The 14,650-nt window shown below is 44.6% G+C and overlaps 1 protein-coding gene across 3 annotated transcripts in view; it reads right to left on the bottom strand.

Annotated features, from left to right (window-relative positions):
- Window positions 1–1,240: 1,240 nt before the first annotated feature.
- Edc3 (enhancer of mRNA decapping 3) overlaps window positions 1,241–14,650 on the bottom strand; it is a 47,658-nt gene continuing 34,248 nt past the window's right edge. For all 3 annotated transcript variants that reach the window (XM_047540234.1, XM_047540235.1, XM_047540236.1), the window contains 3 exons: window positions 5,137–5,290; window positions 2,977–3,194; window positions 1,241–1,729 (listed from right to left, as the gene is read on the bottom strand). In XM_047540234.1, the coding sequence (XP_047396190.1) occupies window positions 1,395–1,729; window positions 2,977–3,194; window positions 5,137–5,290 (707 nt within the window). In that variant the 3' untranslated portion in view covers window positions 1,241–1,394. The remainder of the gene's footprint in view (window positions 1,730–2,976; window positions 3,195–5,136; window positions 5,291–14,650) is intronic.

The following is a 14,650-nucleotide window of genomic DNA, read 5'->3' as shown; positions in this document are numbered from 1 at the left end:
GGACCAGCCCTCTGCCCTTTCTAGAAAGAAAAAGAGATAAGCAGCCTAAAACCTACAATACTAGGGCCTACCCTGTGTCCACAATCCTTGGCAAACCAGCCCACCCACTCTTCAATAAGTGATGGGCACAGAACAAAATCCTAAAGCTCTAAAAAAGGCCTTAAAGCTTTCGTAAGGTCTCTAGGCATGGACCCTGTCCTGTAGCCTCCAGGGACCAGGCAGGTCCTGTGCTTGGCGTCTTAGGATCTGAGCAATGGGTGCTCCCATGGCCAAGCTCCACCACCAGCTCATCCAGAACCAGCCTCATTTGAGTATTTGAGATAGGCCACTGGCCCCAAGTCTGTGTCTAGAGTAGACAACCTGAAAGGATTCAAGGCCCAGATGTAAGAGCAGGGGTGGAGCCCAGGCAGGACAGGGACATGTACCCTGCCCTGGGATGCCAGCTGCAGAGGATCGTTTCAGGGAACGGGCAGAGGGGACAGATGAGCAGGACATACAAGTACAGGCAAGGAGGTGGCAAGTGGTGGCCTAGGACCAAAGCACCAAGGAGCCTCCTATGGCTCAGCACCAGGCTCCCCTGGGGCCTTGCCGATCCTGGACATTAAAGCTGCACACTGAGGGGTTAGTCCTCAGCTAGGGGAAGAGCACTGCTGGCAAGATGGGCACTATGGTTCTACAATAACATCTTATGTGACCTGTACTGAAGATAATAGAAGACCAGCACAAAATCCCAATAGTTAACACCATCCAGATGTATCCCTTTCCCTGCCTCTCAGAATGATGGGAGTGGAAGGACCCGAGGAAAAATCCCAGTGTAAAGTTTGGATCTGCTCAGGAGAAAGGTCAAAAGCCCCTAAATCAGCTGGGGTGGGGCTAAGCTGCCACAGCCCTCAAAATGGATGGAGAGCACAGGCCTGCCCTCTGGTGGACAGCTGCATGCAGCCTGGTCTACATGATCAGAAGGGCTTCCTGGCGGGAGGAAGCAGACACACACTGCCATAAGCTATAAAATAAAGCAGGTAAAGGCCCCCTTCAGGACCTGGCCCAAACCCCAAGGCGCTCATCCAGGCCCAAGGGCTGTAAACCTGAAACACAGTCTGAGAGCTGCCTATGTGTGTAAACAAAGCCCCACCTGGCACTCGGCCAGCTGGGTGCAGAGATGCCTGGAGCCACGGTGCTCAGCCTGACCCCACCCCACACCCAGTGGGAAAGCCTTCCCTGGCCACAGGCAAGTGACAGGTCAGGTTTAAGTATGTTCTGTTCTTTTACAGAGGAAACAAACCTCAAAAGAAAAACTTAACAAGGTCCATGAAACTTCACATCCTTAAGGCGTTCGTCGTCACGTTTGTTGGCAGGAGCAAGGGACTGCAGGGTCCAGCCTGCCCAGGGCCCCTCTAGGCAGAGTGCAGGGGGATGACAAACTTGCAGCCAAAGGGTGAATGGTAGTTGATGCCCACCTCCTGGAAGACCTGCTGGGGAATGCCAATGTCACACAAATAGACCCGGCCTGCGTGCTCCCCCAGTGGCAGAGGCAGGCCCAGTGCCAGTGACCATTTGGCATCGATGCCCTGTTCAACTTCATGCACAGGAGGGTCTATGCTGAGTACTGGTGCCCGGTTCTGGTTGGCCCAGGCCACGGCTGCTTTGTACCAGGGCTGATCCCGCAGGAAGGCATTCTCTGGGCAATCCAAGCAGTTGATGACCAGGTCCACAGGGCTAGTGGGCAGATCTGCAGGTGGAAAGAAAACTGTCTAAGCACCTAGAGCACAGAGCAACCAGGCTGTGCTGAGAGCCCAGGTGGACCCAAGAGAGTCTTGCTTGCGGACATCTTTCCAACGCCTGGCTGGACTGGGTGCCAGAGGCTGAGAGTATGTCATCTGATGAACCACTGCCCTCATGGGGTTTTAGGGCTGAAGCACTAACCTGATGAGAGTAGTTTCTCAAGGCATAAAGCCCTCACCTCCTCTGCCTTGCAGGCAGGCCTCTGTACATCCCACTAATCAGGGACATTAGAGAAGATGGGAAGGTAGAGTCCACTGTGGAGTCAGCCCTTATAGGGAAACCCTGATCAGGGCCCAGCAGAAACAGGAGCTGATGACCTGATGACCTGATGACCAATGAGCAGGTGAGAGCAAGCACGCCTATTCTACTGGCCTACTCACTCTACTCTAGCTACCTGCCCTCCACTGAGCCCAAATTTAAGAACAGGGAGAAACAATCACTGCTGTCCCAGCATTTAAAAAGGCGCCTCTGCTTGAACAAGGCTTTCTCTCAGCCACCAACAGCTCTTGCCCCAAGTCTCAACAACAGCATCTCAGCACCCCTCTGTACTCTGATCATGTACTGTAAGCACCAGACTGCTCATCTGGAACCTAGACCACTCCTTCACCAATTCCTTCAGTAACTCTCCAGCCCACCTTGAGTAAAAGCCCAAACTCTCAGGGTGATCTGTGGAGCCCTTCGTGACTGACCCTGAAATGCTTGTCTCCTACTCCCCTCCCAACCTCCAACATTTCTTTCCCCCTTCCCCACTTTATTTCACTCCATAACACTATCATATGACCTAATATGTTAATTATCTATGCATTTATCTCTCCTACAGAAAGGGAACTCTATGGAAGAATGAATTATAAAAGAATCTGTTCCTTATTCCCAGCACCAGGAACAGTGCCTGTTCCATAAGCATTTGAGAAATGAGTAAGTGAGAGAGGGCAAAGAGAGAGAGGATAGACAATAGGTCACCCGGGGTTTATTCCTATCGGCACCTCCAAGATTCCTTAGACACAGAATACCATCTTTATGCACCTTTCCTCCAGTTTCCACTGGGTGGCACCACCAGACCATCAAACTACCAGGAGGTAGGAGGTCTTCTGCCTTATCCTGCATTAGGTTGAGTTTGTTTGCTGTTCCTGGGACCCTGGCCCTCACACAGGCAAAGCAAGCACTCTACCACTGATCCCCAGCCCTAGGGCTTACCTTTGAGGCTAGACACTTGCTGACCCTGGGTCTTGCTGAAAAGAGACAGCTCATTGGTGATGGACTCCAGCATCTTGACAAAATTGGGCAAGAAGAGGATGACCTGCACATCGTGATTGGCTAGGTGCCTTCCGCAACTAATACCCTGAGCCCCCTTCACATGGGGCCCACACAGCAAAGCCACTGTGGGCCTCTGGTGAACATTCTTAGGATTCAACCTAAAACAGAAAGCAAAAAAGCACTGATTGGCTAATTAAAATTACTCATGGGCTAGTTAATCCCCATAACAGACAAATAGGTACCTGCTGCTCTCAGGGCTCTCCCCCAGTACTAAGCTCCAAATGGGCCAAACTCCACAGCAGGCCAAGCCTATAGGTTGATGTTCCCACTGTCCCACATCCTATCACTTCACTGCTGGAGTGAACTCACCAAGGAGTTTCCAGATCTCACAGCATACACCACCACCTCTGACTCAACAATGCTTAATGGGTCTTCCCTGATCTGTCAGATCCATGCTCTGTTTGGTCTTTGTATCCCTGCGGCCTCCACTGGGCTTCATCACCAAAATACTGCTCTGCTCCAGCAAGGCTGTTCTCATTCTCTCCAGAGCTTGTCAGGCTTGTTTCTGCTTCTATGCAAACTATGTCTCTTGCCCTGCAAATCCTTTACTTTTCAAACTCCCACCCACCTTTTGAGCTCTGGTTTACTTCTTCAGGGATTATTCTAGCTTGCACTAAATTCTTCCCTTTTCTCAACTCCTAATAAACTTACAGCAAGTACCACCAATTTAGGATAGTTCCAAATTATCCTCAATTCACTGCCAATCCAAGTTTTCTTTCCCGAGCTGCCAGTAAGCTAGTAAGGTGATGCTGTCCCCAAATGGGCTCTCCTTCTCACCCACCACCCCAAAGAATGAAAGCAGAGCCCAGCACCACAGGAGGGAGAACTCAGACACTAGAAATCAACCTGTACACCCATACCAGCAGACTCACATGGGCAGTCCTTCAGTTGAGTCAAAGTGTGCTCATCCTGAACATGGGGCTATAATATTTACTTTTGAGGTGAAGTTATGAGGAGCACATTAAATTCTTCAGTGAGAGCAGTGTGAAAAGCCACACAGCATCTGACATGCATTAAACTTCAATATTATTAACTGTGGGTTTGTCTCTCAAAGGTAAATCGGTTACTGCTGCCAAGGACAGAGTAAATTTTCTGAGAGTTCAGACAGAGAAAATAGCCACAAGGACAGCCTAGAGATGAATATGACTTGGTGAGGACATCTAGCTCCTGAATGTCCTGAAACTATGGTTTTGGGAAAGCCATTTGATAGTCTCAAATACTCCTGGAGAATTCACTCCAAGACCTGCCTTAAAGGATGCTCTGGGAGGAGGCACAGCCAATTCAGTCTGGGGCCAGATGCTCCTTCAGAGCACATAATACTCCCTCCTCTGCTATTCCCTGCAGAGGAGCACCAGGGACCAGCACAAATGGAAGCAGGCCCAACCCAGGGGAAAGGAGGAATGACAGGTATTAGGTCAGGAGGACAAGATGGGGAAATCTCAATCCAGCTTGGATCAAGCCTGCTTTAATCAAGATTACTTCAGAATCAAGAGCTGTCTTCCACCCAAACACAACTGGAGAATTCCTGGAGAATTTTCTGTTTCCTCCACCAAAGCCCTGTACTTTCTGGAGACCTCTCTAGGGTACTACAGCACAGGAGCAGTGATTTGTTCTTGGTGTCTGTAGGGTTGAGCACATGGTTATCAGTATACGAACTCAAGGTCAGGTGGAAAGATGCCATACCCCAACTGTCCTACCCAGCAGTCAGGGTGGTTCTAGAAGTTTTCAGGTATGGAGCTCAGGACTGAGGTGCATCCCAGATACCTAAAGTGAATGGTGAATGTCAAAGGCCAGGTCTGACAGCAGGAGTCACAAAGCCAGAGAGCTGCTGTCAGGAAAGAAATGAAGAATGAGAGAAGACAAGAGATAGGTGAGAGGAAGAGCAAAGAACCTGGCAGCATCCAGGAAAGTGATTTGAGAAGCTCACATGGGATGACCAACTGTCTCACTAACTCTCCTGCACACGTGAGGCACTGTTGGGGTGACGAGGCACAGATTTATCACCCCACATTCACCCCTCCCAGTTCTAGAGGCACTTACCTATTAGGTCCTCCAAGAAGGGTCAGCGCCATCTGACTGGCACATACACCTGTCATCTCCAGTCTCCGCTCCAAGGTCAGCCCATGCTTCTCAGCTACAGATAACAGCTTTTTATGCAGTTCATAGGAAACACTTGGGACCACCAGGCCAGAGTCTGGTTCAAAAGGAGGCAAAGAGATAAAGGGAAAGTGATGATGGGAAGCCAGATCCAAAAGAGGTACACTGTATTCTGAATTCTGTAAATGCCAATATCTTAAGACCAATCCTCAGATGGCCCATCATCTTCCTCTTCTGGGATTGAGGCATACTCCGCAGCCTCCAGAGCTCAAGTAGTAAATGATGAACTAATTTGTTCCAAACTAAACTCATCTTTCCTTAGTAATTTAGCTTTAGACCATGAAGAACAAACCCACCATGTGTTTTGGGTACTACCCAAAGAAGACTGGCACACAGCATGTAACAGCAATCACATTGAAAAAGAACATGCTTTCCTCAAACTGGGGGAAAAACCATCCTGGGCAGTGGGGTTTTCTTCACAAGCAGGTCCTTCATCCTGCTTAAGAAGTGAACAGATACTACAGATACTACTTGACCCTTTACCCTCTGGCCTGCTATCCTTTTTTTTTTTTTTTTGTATCAGGGATTGAACCCAGAAGTGCTTAACCACTGAGCCACATTCCTGGTCCTTTTTTATTTTGAGACAGGATCTCATTAAGTTGCTTAGGGTCTCGCTTAGTTGCTAAAGCTGGCTTTGAACTCACAATCCTCTTTCCTCAGTCTCCAGAGCCACTGGTGTTCTTTTAATTTCAAGCCAAAGAGTCTTGTTTCATGTATCTACTCCCTGTTTGCTCTCTCTTAGCCCTTATTCTTTGCTTAAGAAATTCAGCTAGTAGCCAGATGCTATGGCACACGTCTACACTGCCAGCAACTCCAGAAGCTGAGATAAGAGGACTACAAGTTCAAGGCCAGCCTCAACAACTTAGCGAGACCCTGTCTCAAACTAAAAAATAAAAAGGGCAGGGCTGTGGCTCAGTGGTTAAGTACCCTAGGTTCAATCCCCAGCATCAAAAAAAAAAAAAAAAAAAAAAAAAAAAAAAAAAATTCATTCAGCTAGCAATCTGTTTTCTCAAGTAATTTGTTTCTCCCTATTTAGGGTGAGTGTAACCAAATTTTCATATCACACAGAAGGAATACAATGAAAGTAACCTACAGCTTGCCTTAAGCTACTTATAAGAATCTTTGTGAATTTTTTATTCACAAAGAATTATAAAAAGGTTGCAGAGAATCACAGTCACTACAAGTACACCATAGAAAGTACTTGGTTCTTGAAGGCTCAAAGCCAAAATGAGCTGGTACACTTGAAGTCTGTGGTCTGTGCATTGGTATCAGCATACCAGTGACATTTCAGGGCTCAGAAAACCAAGGTAGGAAAAACACAGCAAATTCAAAACTGGTGATCTGCAACAGACTGCTCTGCCTTAACAACCAAGGTCTCCTTCCCTGCAAAATGCCAATGTCATTCTATAAATGACAAAGCCTCTGGGATGGCCACGGGGGAACAGACCCATCACCTAAGAACCCTGGCTGATGGAGCAACAAATGCAGATTCTAATTATCAAGTCATCAGGGAATTACATATAACTAACATATATTATATTACATATAACTAGATTGTGAACTCTTCAAAGTAAGAAATTAAGTCTTTTACTTCTTTGGCCCTCACCTCCCCAATTTGTTCCAGTCACACTTATTAACATAGACTAGTTCTCATCAAGTGCTCAAACATAAAAATGATGGAAGCCTTGTGCTATTTTGGATCTTCATCACCATCCCATTGATAGAGTCCTGTATAAAAAAATTGCCTTCTTCATTGGTCATTTCAGAAAAAATTTTGAGTTCTCCCAGATATCCAGTCCCATCTGCATAGATTCTGAGCACCACAGAGCGAGGCTATGCCTGCATGTTTTAGCAACAGGAAGCCAAGTACAAAGACTGATCTCACAGCACCCAGGTCCGTATCCTCTTTAAGACAGCAGAATGAAAACAATTTAAGTTAATGATGATAATACAAAATGCCTAACCAGGGACTACTCTATTGACTGAGTGCCTAAGTCCTATTTCTGTTTGGAGCAGAGGCAACAAACAGTGCCATTAGATAGGAGTGCAGAGTCTTTCCTATCACTGTTATGAAATGTCAGGCACTGGTGTCCCAGGTGCCCACATTGGAGGCTGCAGCCTGATCTTGTAGTCAATAGTTGATTAAAAGAGTCATTTTTATAACCCACTTCAGACATGCAAACATTAACAGAAGTCATTAGGAACCCTTGATAGCAGTGTGAAAAAGCTGAATGAATTCTCAAGAGTCTTAAGCCAATAACAACTGCAAACCCGTCAAGTCACACACATTGCCTACTTCAAACACTCTCTTTACCTGGAAACTCACACAAGGTAGAACTCGTCCAAGACTCTGCATTCCTTCACCCATTCATCAAAACTTTCTCTGCTGAATTGGAACAGGTAAGGGCAGAGTGTCTTGGGCTGCTACTCCACAAATCAAGCTCTCTTCTGGGTCTGGCTCCTACTGCTGGGTTGTTCCCTTCCCTCTGACATCTCTGGGGACAAGCAGAGCCATTGCTGCTAGCTGCCCCCTGGCAGCCCTTTAGGGATATGAAGCTCACCCAACCTTGGCTGGCTAGATGCTACAGGTGGATACTTTTTACCATCTCCTCAGTAGTCTGTGTTGGGGTGGGGGACTGCAGGCATTGCTGATGAACTGGCTTATTTTTATAACCTAGGGAAAGACAAGGCCCAGAATCCTTTCTGCTCATAGTCTGGCAGTAAAAGGGTTTAGAATCCCACTGTACCTTACTCTGCTTCTCTGAAAGCAATGTGCAGCACAAAAACTTTTTTTTTTTTTTGTTTAACATTTACACACTAAGTCCAACTAGTTAGACTGGCTTATCAAAAACAGGCAGAGGGAATAAAATAAACTCCAAAGGAAGGGAACCAAGAACATAGCACGTAAACTGCAAACAATAACACTGCTAAAGCCTGAACATAAGCCAAGTCTAATTATGTTTGGGTTGGAAGGTGGATCTTTATTGTTTAGGAATCAAGGCAGTAAAATCAGTTGACGTTGCTCTGAATATTACTATGTATTTTACAGTTGTCAGTGAAACAAGAAAGGGAGCTATAATTATAACCAGTTCATGACACACAGAGCATTCCTTAGGATCTGATTAACCTTAGGGCATTGATGAAAATGACTCAAGCACACGCAGGTGAGGCCAGGAAAGAAGATCCTCCCTGCACAAACCCATTCCATAGCATGAGGCTGGGTTGCCTCCTGAGGCCACAGACCCAGCAGCCTGGCCCAGCACTGCATGTGCCTGACCCTTGCAATGTGTTTACTTCAGTTCTGTTCATTCCGGTACATACCATTTAGGTCTTTCCTTCCTTATGGACATGTGTGCACATTCTCTCACCCTCCATGACACCTCTCCTCCCTCAGATACTTTGTAGCACTATATCCAAGCTCTTCCTTTCCTCCCAACCTACCTAGTCTTTCTGCTAAGACTCCCACAACCAACTGCCCTCTCAGAACGAACCTAATTCTCATCTGGACATGGCCCTTTAGTTGCAAAATTGTGTCCCATGTCTCATCAACAAGAAAAAGCAGAGCTCATTAATGGGTGTGGAATTTCTCTGGATTTGTGAAATCCAGCAGTCACAAAATGGGGTGGTGATATCACACACTTTTGGGATACAAAACCATTGGCAAACTGGTACCTTCAGTCCAGCAGTGTATAGATGGTCCCTATAGCTCTACATATTCAGCTAACACAAAACACAATTTGTTGTCAAATGTATCTCAGAAAGAAGGATTCATTGTAAAGAGTTTGTAATCCCAACATACTTTAACCTGACCCACAAGACCTCCCATGATTTGGCCTCATCTTTCATGTAACCTTTACCTTTTACCCAACCCCCATCAGGCCCCAGACACCTTGGCTGCCTGCTGGTGATTGGTAAATACTCCAAGTTTTTCTTGGCTTCCCTTTCCTGGCACTCTCTTCTTTTCTGATGCTACCCACAGAGTGCGAGCTCTTCATTCTTCAGGTCTCAGCTGAATATCCCTTCATCTTAGCACACAACTTATTTCCTTCACTATATTTAATACACTTATAAATTTTTTTTTTCAAACCTTCTGGCCTATTTACCTTGCTAGACTGTGAGTTCCACAAAAGTAGCAACTCAGCCTTGTTCACTGCTGTAACCCTTACTCTCCACTGTGCCCTTAGTAGCACAATGCTTGGAGAACTGTTTTTCAAGAGAAACGTTATAAAAGTATGTGTTAAATTAATGGACATATGGGAAAGAAACCTGTACAGCAGACCTGACAGGTCAGCCTCAGGGCATTCTATTCTGCAGCTGGATAAGAGCCCAGTTGTAACCAAAGACACTTGAACATAAGATGTTTCTGACTCTTAACTCCACTCCTCTTTCCCAGTTATAACAACTTAGACCAACACTCCTGTCCATATTGGCTTTTTTTTTTTTTTTTGGTGCTGGGGATCAAACCCAGGGCCTTGTGCTTACAAGGCAAGCACTCTACCAACTGAGCTATATGCCCAGCCCCTCCTGTCCATATTGGGCCCCCTTCTTCCAAACCAAAGTTACATGAAACAAGTTCTGGGTTCAAGAGGTTAAAAAAAAAACCCAAAAAACCAAAGAACAAAAACAAAACAAACAACACTCCCATAATTCTAAAAAAGATAACTTACTGATTATGAGGGGGAAAATCATCTTTACAATGAATAAATCTGGTGGACAACACCTTATCAAGTGATCAAATGCCCCAATGATGGGACAATATGATATGGGGTGCTGTGATGTCTGAGGAAACATATAGCACCACCCAAATCCTGGAGAACATGTTTAACATGAATCAAAACAAAGGGAAGGGCTGGGGTTGTGGCTCAGTGGTAGCACGCTCACCTAGCACACGTGAGGCCCTAGGTTCAATACTCAGCACCACATAAAAATAATAATAGGACATAAAAAGGTATTGTGTCTACCAACAACTAAAGCAAAACAAAAGGAAACAAAAAATTAAAAGGACATTCTTCAAATAAATTGCTTTTTAAAAATACAGTTTAAGAAATTATTGGGACAATTGGAAAGTGTTGCATAGTGTTGCGAAAATATTAGATAATATTTTTGTGTTAATTTTAAATTTCCTGAAAGCAATCTTGCAGTGTGGTTATACAGAGCAGTAAATAACCCACCAAATATATGTGCAAGTATTTAGAGGTAAAATGTAATGATGAATGTAAATAAAGTCCAAATGATTCAGAGATGTGTTATATGTGCATATATGTATTTTTTTATTTATTTATTTTGTAGAACTGGGGATTGAACCCAGGGGTGCTATTACACTGAGCTACATCCCCAGTCCCCTTTTTTTTGATACTGGAGATTGAACTCAGGGCACTCAACCTCCAAGACACATCCCTAGCCCTATTTTGTATTTTATTTCGAGACAGGGTCTCACTCAGTTGCTTAGCGCCTCACCATTGCTGAGGCTCTCTCTGAACTCAAGATACTGCTGTCTCAGCCTCCCGAGCCGCTGGGATTACACGCATGTGCCATCATGCTAGCACATTTATTTTATGTAAGGCAACTGTGCCAAATGTTTACTGGTGAATCTAAATGAAGTGTATATGATTGTTCATTACATTATTCTAGCAACTTTTAGCAAGTTTGTGATTTTTTTCAATATAAAAAGTGGGGGAAAAATAAAACAGTTAAGGACTTCCAAATATGATCAACAAATGTTTGTAGAGAAGCAATACATTAAGCCAGTAGTGGGGTAGGGTGGGGTGGGGTGGGGAGTGGTAGGAGAGAGAAAACAGATTTCCCAGAGTCTTATGATCTAGCTGGAAACAAAAATACATATGTGTAAGTATGAAAGCGAACACACAGCAGTCCTTAAACTGTGTTATCCAAGCAGAAGGGCCAAGTATGGATTTCAAATTAGAAGCCATGGATAGGAGATGTCAAGTTCTCATTATGAACTATGCCTTGAAAGACAGGCAGGAATGTAATCATAGTAGAAAAGAAGGATTCCAGGTGGGGGTGGGGAAGAACCATGAACAAATTCAAAAGGTCAGAATGGGTGTGACATATACACATGCAAACATCCCTCCCTGAAGCTCAGAGGTCAAGAAGGAAGGGTCAGCCTAGAACCTGAGAAAGCACCAGTCTTCAGAAGACTTAGAAAGCCAAGTTGTTTTATGCAGAATGAAGCAGATAAAAATGCAAAAAGAGGATAGAAAGACCAAACAGAACTGATTTCAAGGGAACCTATGAGGTAGCACAAGAAACTAACAGATTAAGAAAATTTCAAGAAAAATTATGAAAGCAGCAGCAAACCTAGAACCAGAATGAATACAACCAAGGATAAAGAAAAATGTTCTGCTTCAAAAGGAATCCACATCATCTGCTATTCAATCAGGAAAAAAATGGTCTCCAGAGTCTTCTCTTAAATTTTTTTCTTTTTTCTTTTTTTAAGATGGGAGAAGGTCTTGCTAATTTGCCTAGCCTGGCCTCAAACTTGTGATTCTCCTATCTCAGTCTCTCACATAGCTGGGACTATAGGTATACACCACTGTGTCTGACTCATAATTTGAATATTTATGAGAAGGAAAAGGAAACTTTCATGATGGACATTTAAAGAACGGTGTGCCCGATTAAAGAAATGGGAATGCCAAGCAATCAGGGGACAGCTTTGGTGTGCTGAATTTGAGGAAGATGGTGGAAACTTGGAAATCAAACTCCTTTCTTACTCTGGCTAGACCCTTGTGGTTCTGAGGGCACATATTAGCAAAGTAGCCACATGAGTAGAGATCAGTGCAGTTCTGCAATGAACAACTGGGGGCATCATCAAAAACTCAGGTTGTGGGCTAAGAATGTGGCTCAGGAGGAGAGTACCTGCCTAGCATGCATGAAGGCCCTGGGTTCAATCACCCAGCACCATCACAAAACAAAAACAAATACCACCCCCCCCAAAAAAAAAAAACCCACAAAACAACCCTCAGGTTATCAGGCTACATTATGTACTAGGCTTCAGATCCTCTAGTTTGCAATTAAAACTCTTAAAATTCTGGCAGTAAGATGCCATGAAGCCTTTTCCAGTGGAAAACCTAAGAAGCACAAGATTCATTACTGGGGTCAGAGTCCAGTCAAGATTCCTGTCTTAATTGTCCTGCCCTATGTAAGACCTCATGAGATTACCAATAAGTAAAAAGCAAGTTCTCCAGGCTTGTGACAACCATGTGCCTGATTATATAGGCCTAGAAACTCTGAGGTTTTTGAGGGAAATGGAATGATTACTGCCTTCACTCCTGACACTAGAGGATCTGCTAGAATATGAGGTTCCTCAAATCAATCAAATGTCATCACAGTCTGTTTGCAGAGAAACAATTTTAGAAACTAGGCTCATTAGCTCTGCTGAATGAAAAATTGTGCCACTTGGCTTGGTATATAGATGTACAGGGTTATCCCTTCAGGCATTCTGATCCAGAACACCTCCTATAATTTATCCCCTACTGTCTCCTTACAACTATCCCTCAGAATTCCCTCCCTGCAGCACCTGATCTAACCTCTGAATACAGGATGGGGGAATGAAGTGGGGCTGAAGGTCATGGGAGAGACTCCACTTGGAACTCATGTGAATCAGGTTCACAGTGTGAGGAGGCAATGAGATGGCAACTAACACCACTGCAAGCAGTTGCATGATTCTGAATGAGCAGGAGCCTGGTCAGAAGCACAACAGCTGCCCAGAGATGCCTCCCTACCCATAGGGTAAAATTCTTCAGTGGCTACTTCTAAAATCCAAATTTATTTCTTCTCAAATTACTCTAAACATATGTGCACAAGCATGCATGTCCACATGCACACACACATTTCCGAACTACCTGTTCTTGAGGAGATAAAAACACTGCTGATCTTAGAAGCATCAGAAGGCTTCTTGAGGGGATTTTAGTAAAAAGAAACAGAATAAAGAGGCCAGGGCTAAGAGGCAGAACGGAATGCCAACTGTTGAAGACAACTGCCAGAAAGGAAATGTGAATCAAACTTATCTCAAAAGCAAGAGACATCCCATCAAGGCTCAAAATCTTAGCTAGCCAAGGTGGAAAGAGCACAACCATAAAGGAGAAGAGAAAAACTAACAGTGGCTTCACCAGTTGTTTCCCCTTTGGAGCAGAGGCCAAGAGAAATCAATCTGGGTAAGTGCTGCCGGAGGGCAGACAAGAGTGCTTCACTCAAACTCTAGTTCAGGTCTTGCTGCTTCCTGAGTCTCTGCAGATATAATATAGAGGCAGAGAAACATTCTTCAAGCAAAGCTGATGGGACAACTGCAGAGATTCAAAGCCTGCACCAACAGCACCCCACTGCCTTCCATCTGTGCTTCTACATACTTGAAGACAGAAGAGGCTTCAGAGTGGAGAAAAAATGGTGGAGTCTTAATAAAAAGTCCACCTTGAAAGAAGAGCTCATGAGTAAGATTTTATTATAACCTAGGGAACAAAGAATTCAGTGACTTTTTTCTTTTTTCCTGGTAATGGGGATTGAACCCAGGGGCACTTAACCACTGAACTAAGTCCCCAGTTCTTTTTATTTTTCATTTTGAGACTAGGTCTCATTAAAGTGCTGAAGCCGGCTTTGAACTTATGATCCTTTTGCCTCAGACTCCTGAGTTGCTGGGATCACAGTTATGCCATTAAACCCGGCTCAAGGGACTTTTAAGTCACTCCTCTTAACAGGTTTACTGGAACATCTAGCTTCAGCTCCAGCAAAATGGAAATGATAACAGAGAACAGTACAACCTGATAGAGATGCCACGGAAATTAGTGAAGTGAGCACATGAAATGTTTAGAAGAGTACTTAGAACAACGAGCATTAGCTGATATGTTGTTGATAATAAACTGCTGCTTCTCCTGAACCAGATCCTTATACTCCCCATTCTGCTACTGCTAAGAGCTGTATTCACTTTTTTTTTTGGTACTGGGAATTGAATCCAGGGTTACTTAACCACTGAGCCACTTCCCCAACCACCCCACCCCTCCCTTTTTGGAAACGGGGTCTCCCTAAATTGCTGAGGCTCACCTCAAACTTGCAATCCTCCTATTTTAGCCTCCTGAGTTGCTGGGATTACAGCCATGCACCACCACACCTGGTTAAACTATATCCGCTTCTATTACTTCTGTATTTATACATTTGGCTGCCCTATACTCTAAAGTCCCTGACTTAGAGACATAACCATAACTTACAGATTATCTAATATGTAGCACATGGTTGGTATTCCATAAATGTTGATGGTCTGAAATACCTTTACTAGGCCAGCATTTGCAATTCACATTTGAAATTATTTTGGTTAGTCCAAAATTCATGAGCTCAAGTAATTCTCCCACCTCAGCCTCCTGTGTTGTTGGGGCTGTAGGACTGTCAC

This window comes from Sciurus carolinensis, chromosome 2 (genome assembly GCF_902686445.1).
Source record: "Sciurus carolinensis chromosome 2, mSciCar1.2, whole genome shotgun sequence".
Taxonomy (NCBI): Eukaryota; Metazoa; Chordata; class Mammalia; order Rodentia; family Sciuridae; genus Sciurus; species Sciurus carolinensis.
The sequence above is the reverse complement of the archived record's forward strand: the minus strand, read 5'-3'. Positions and strand labels throughout refer to the sequence as shown.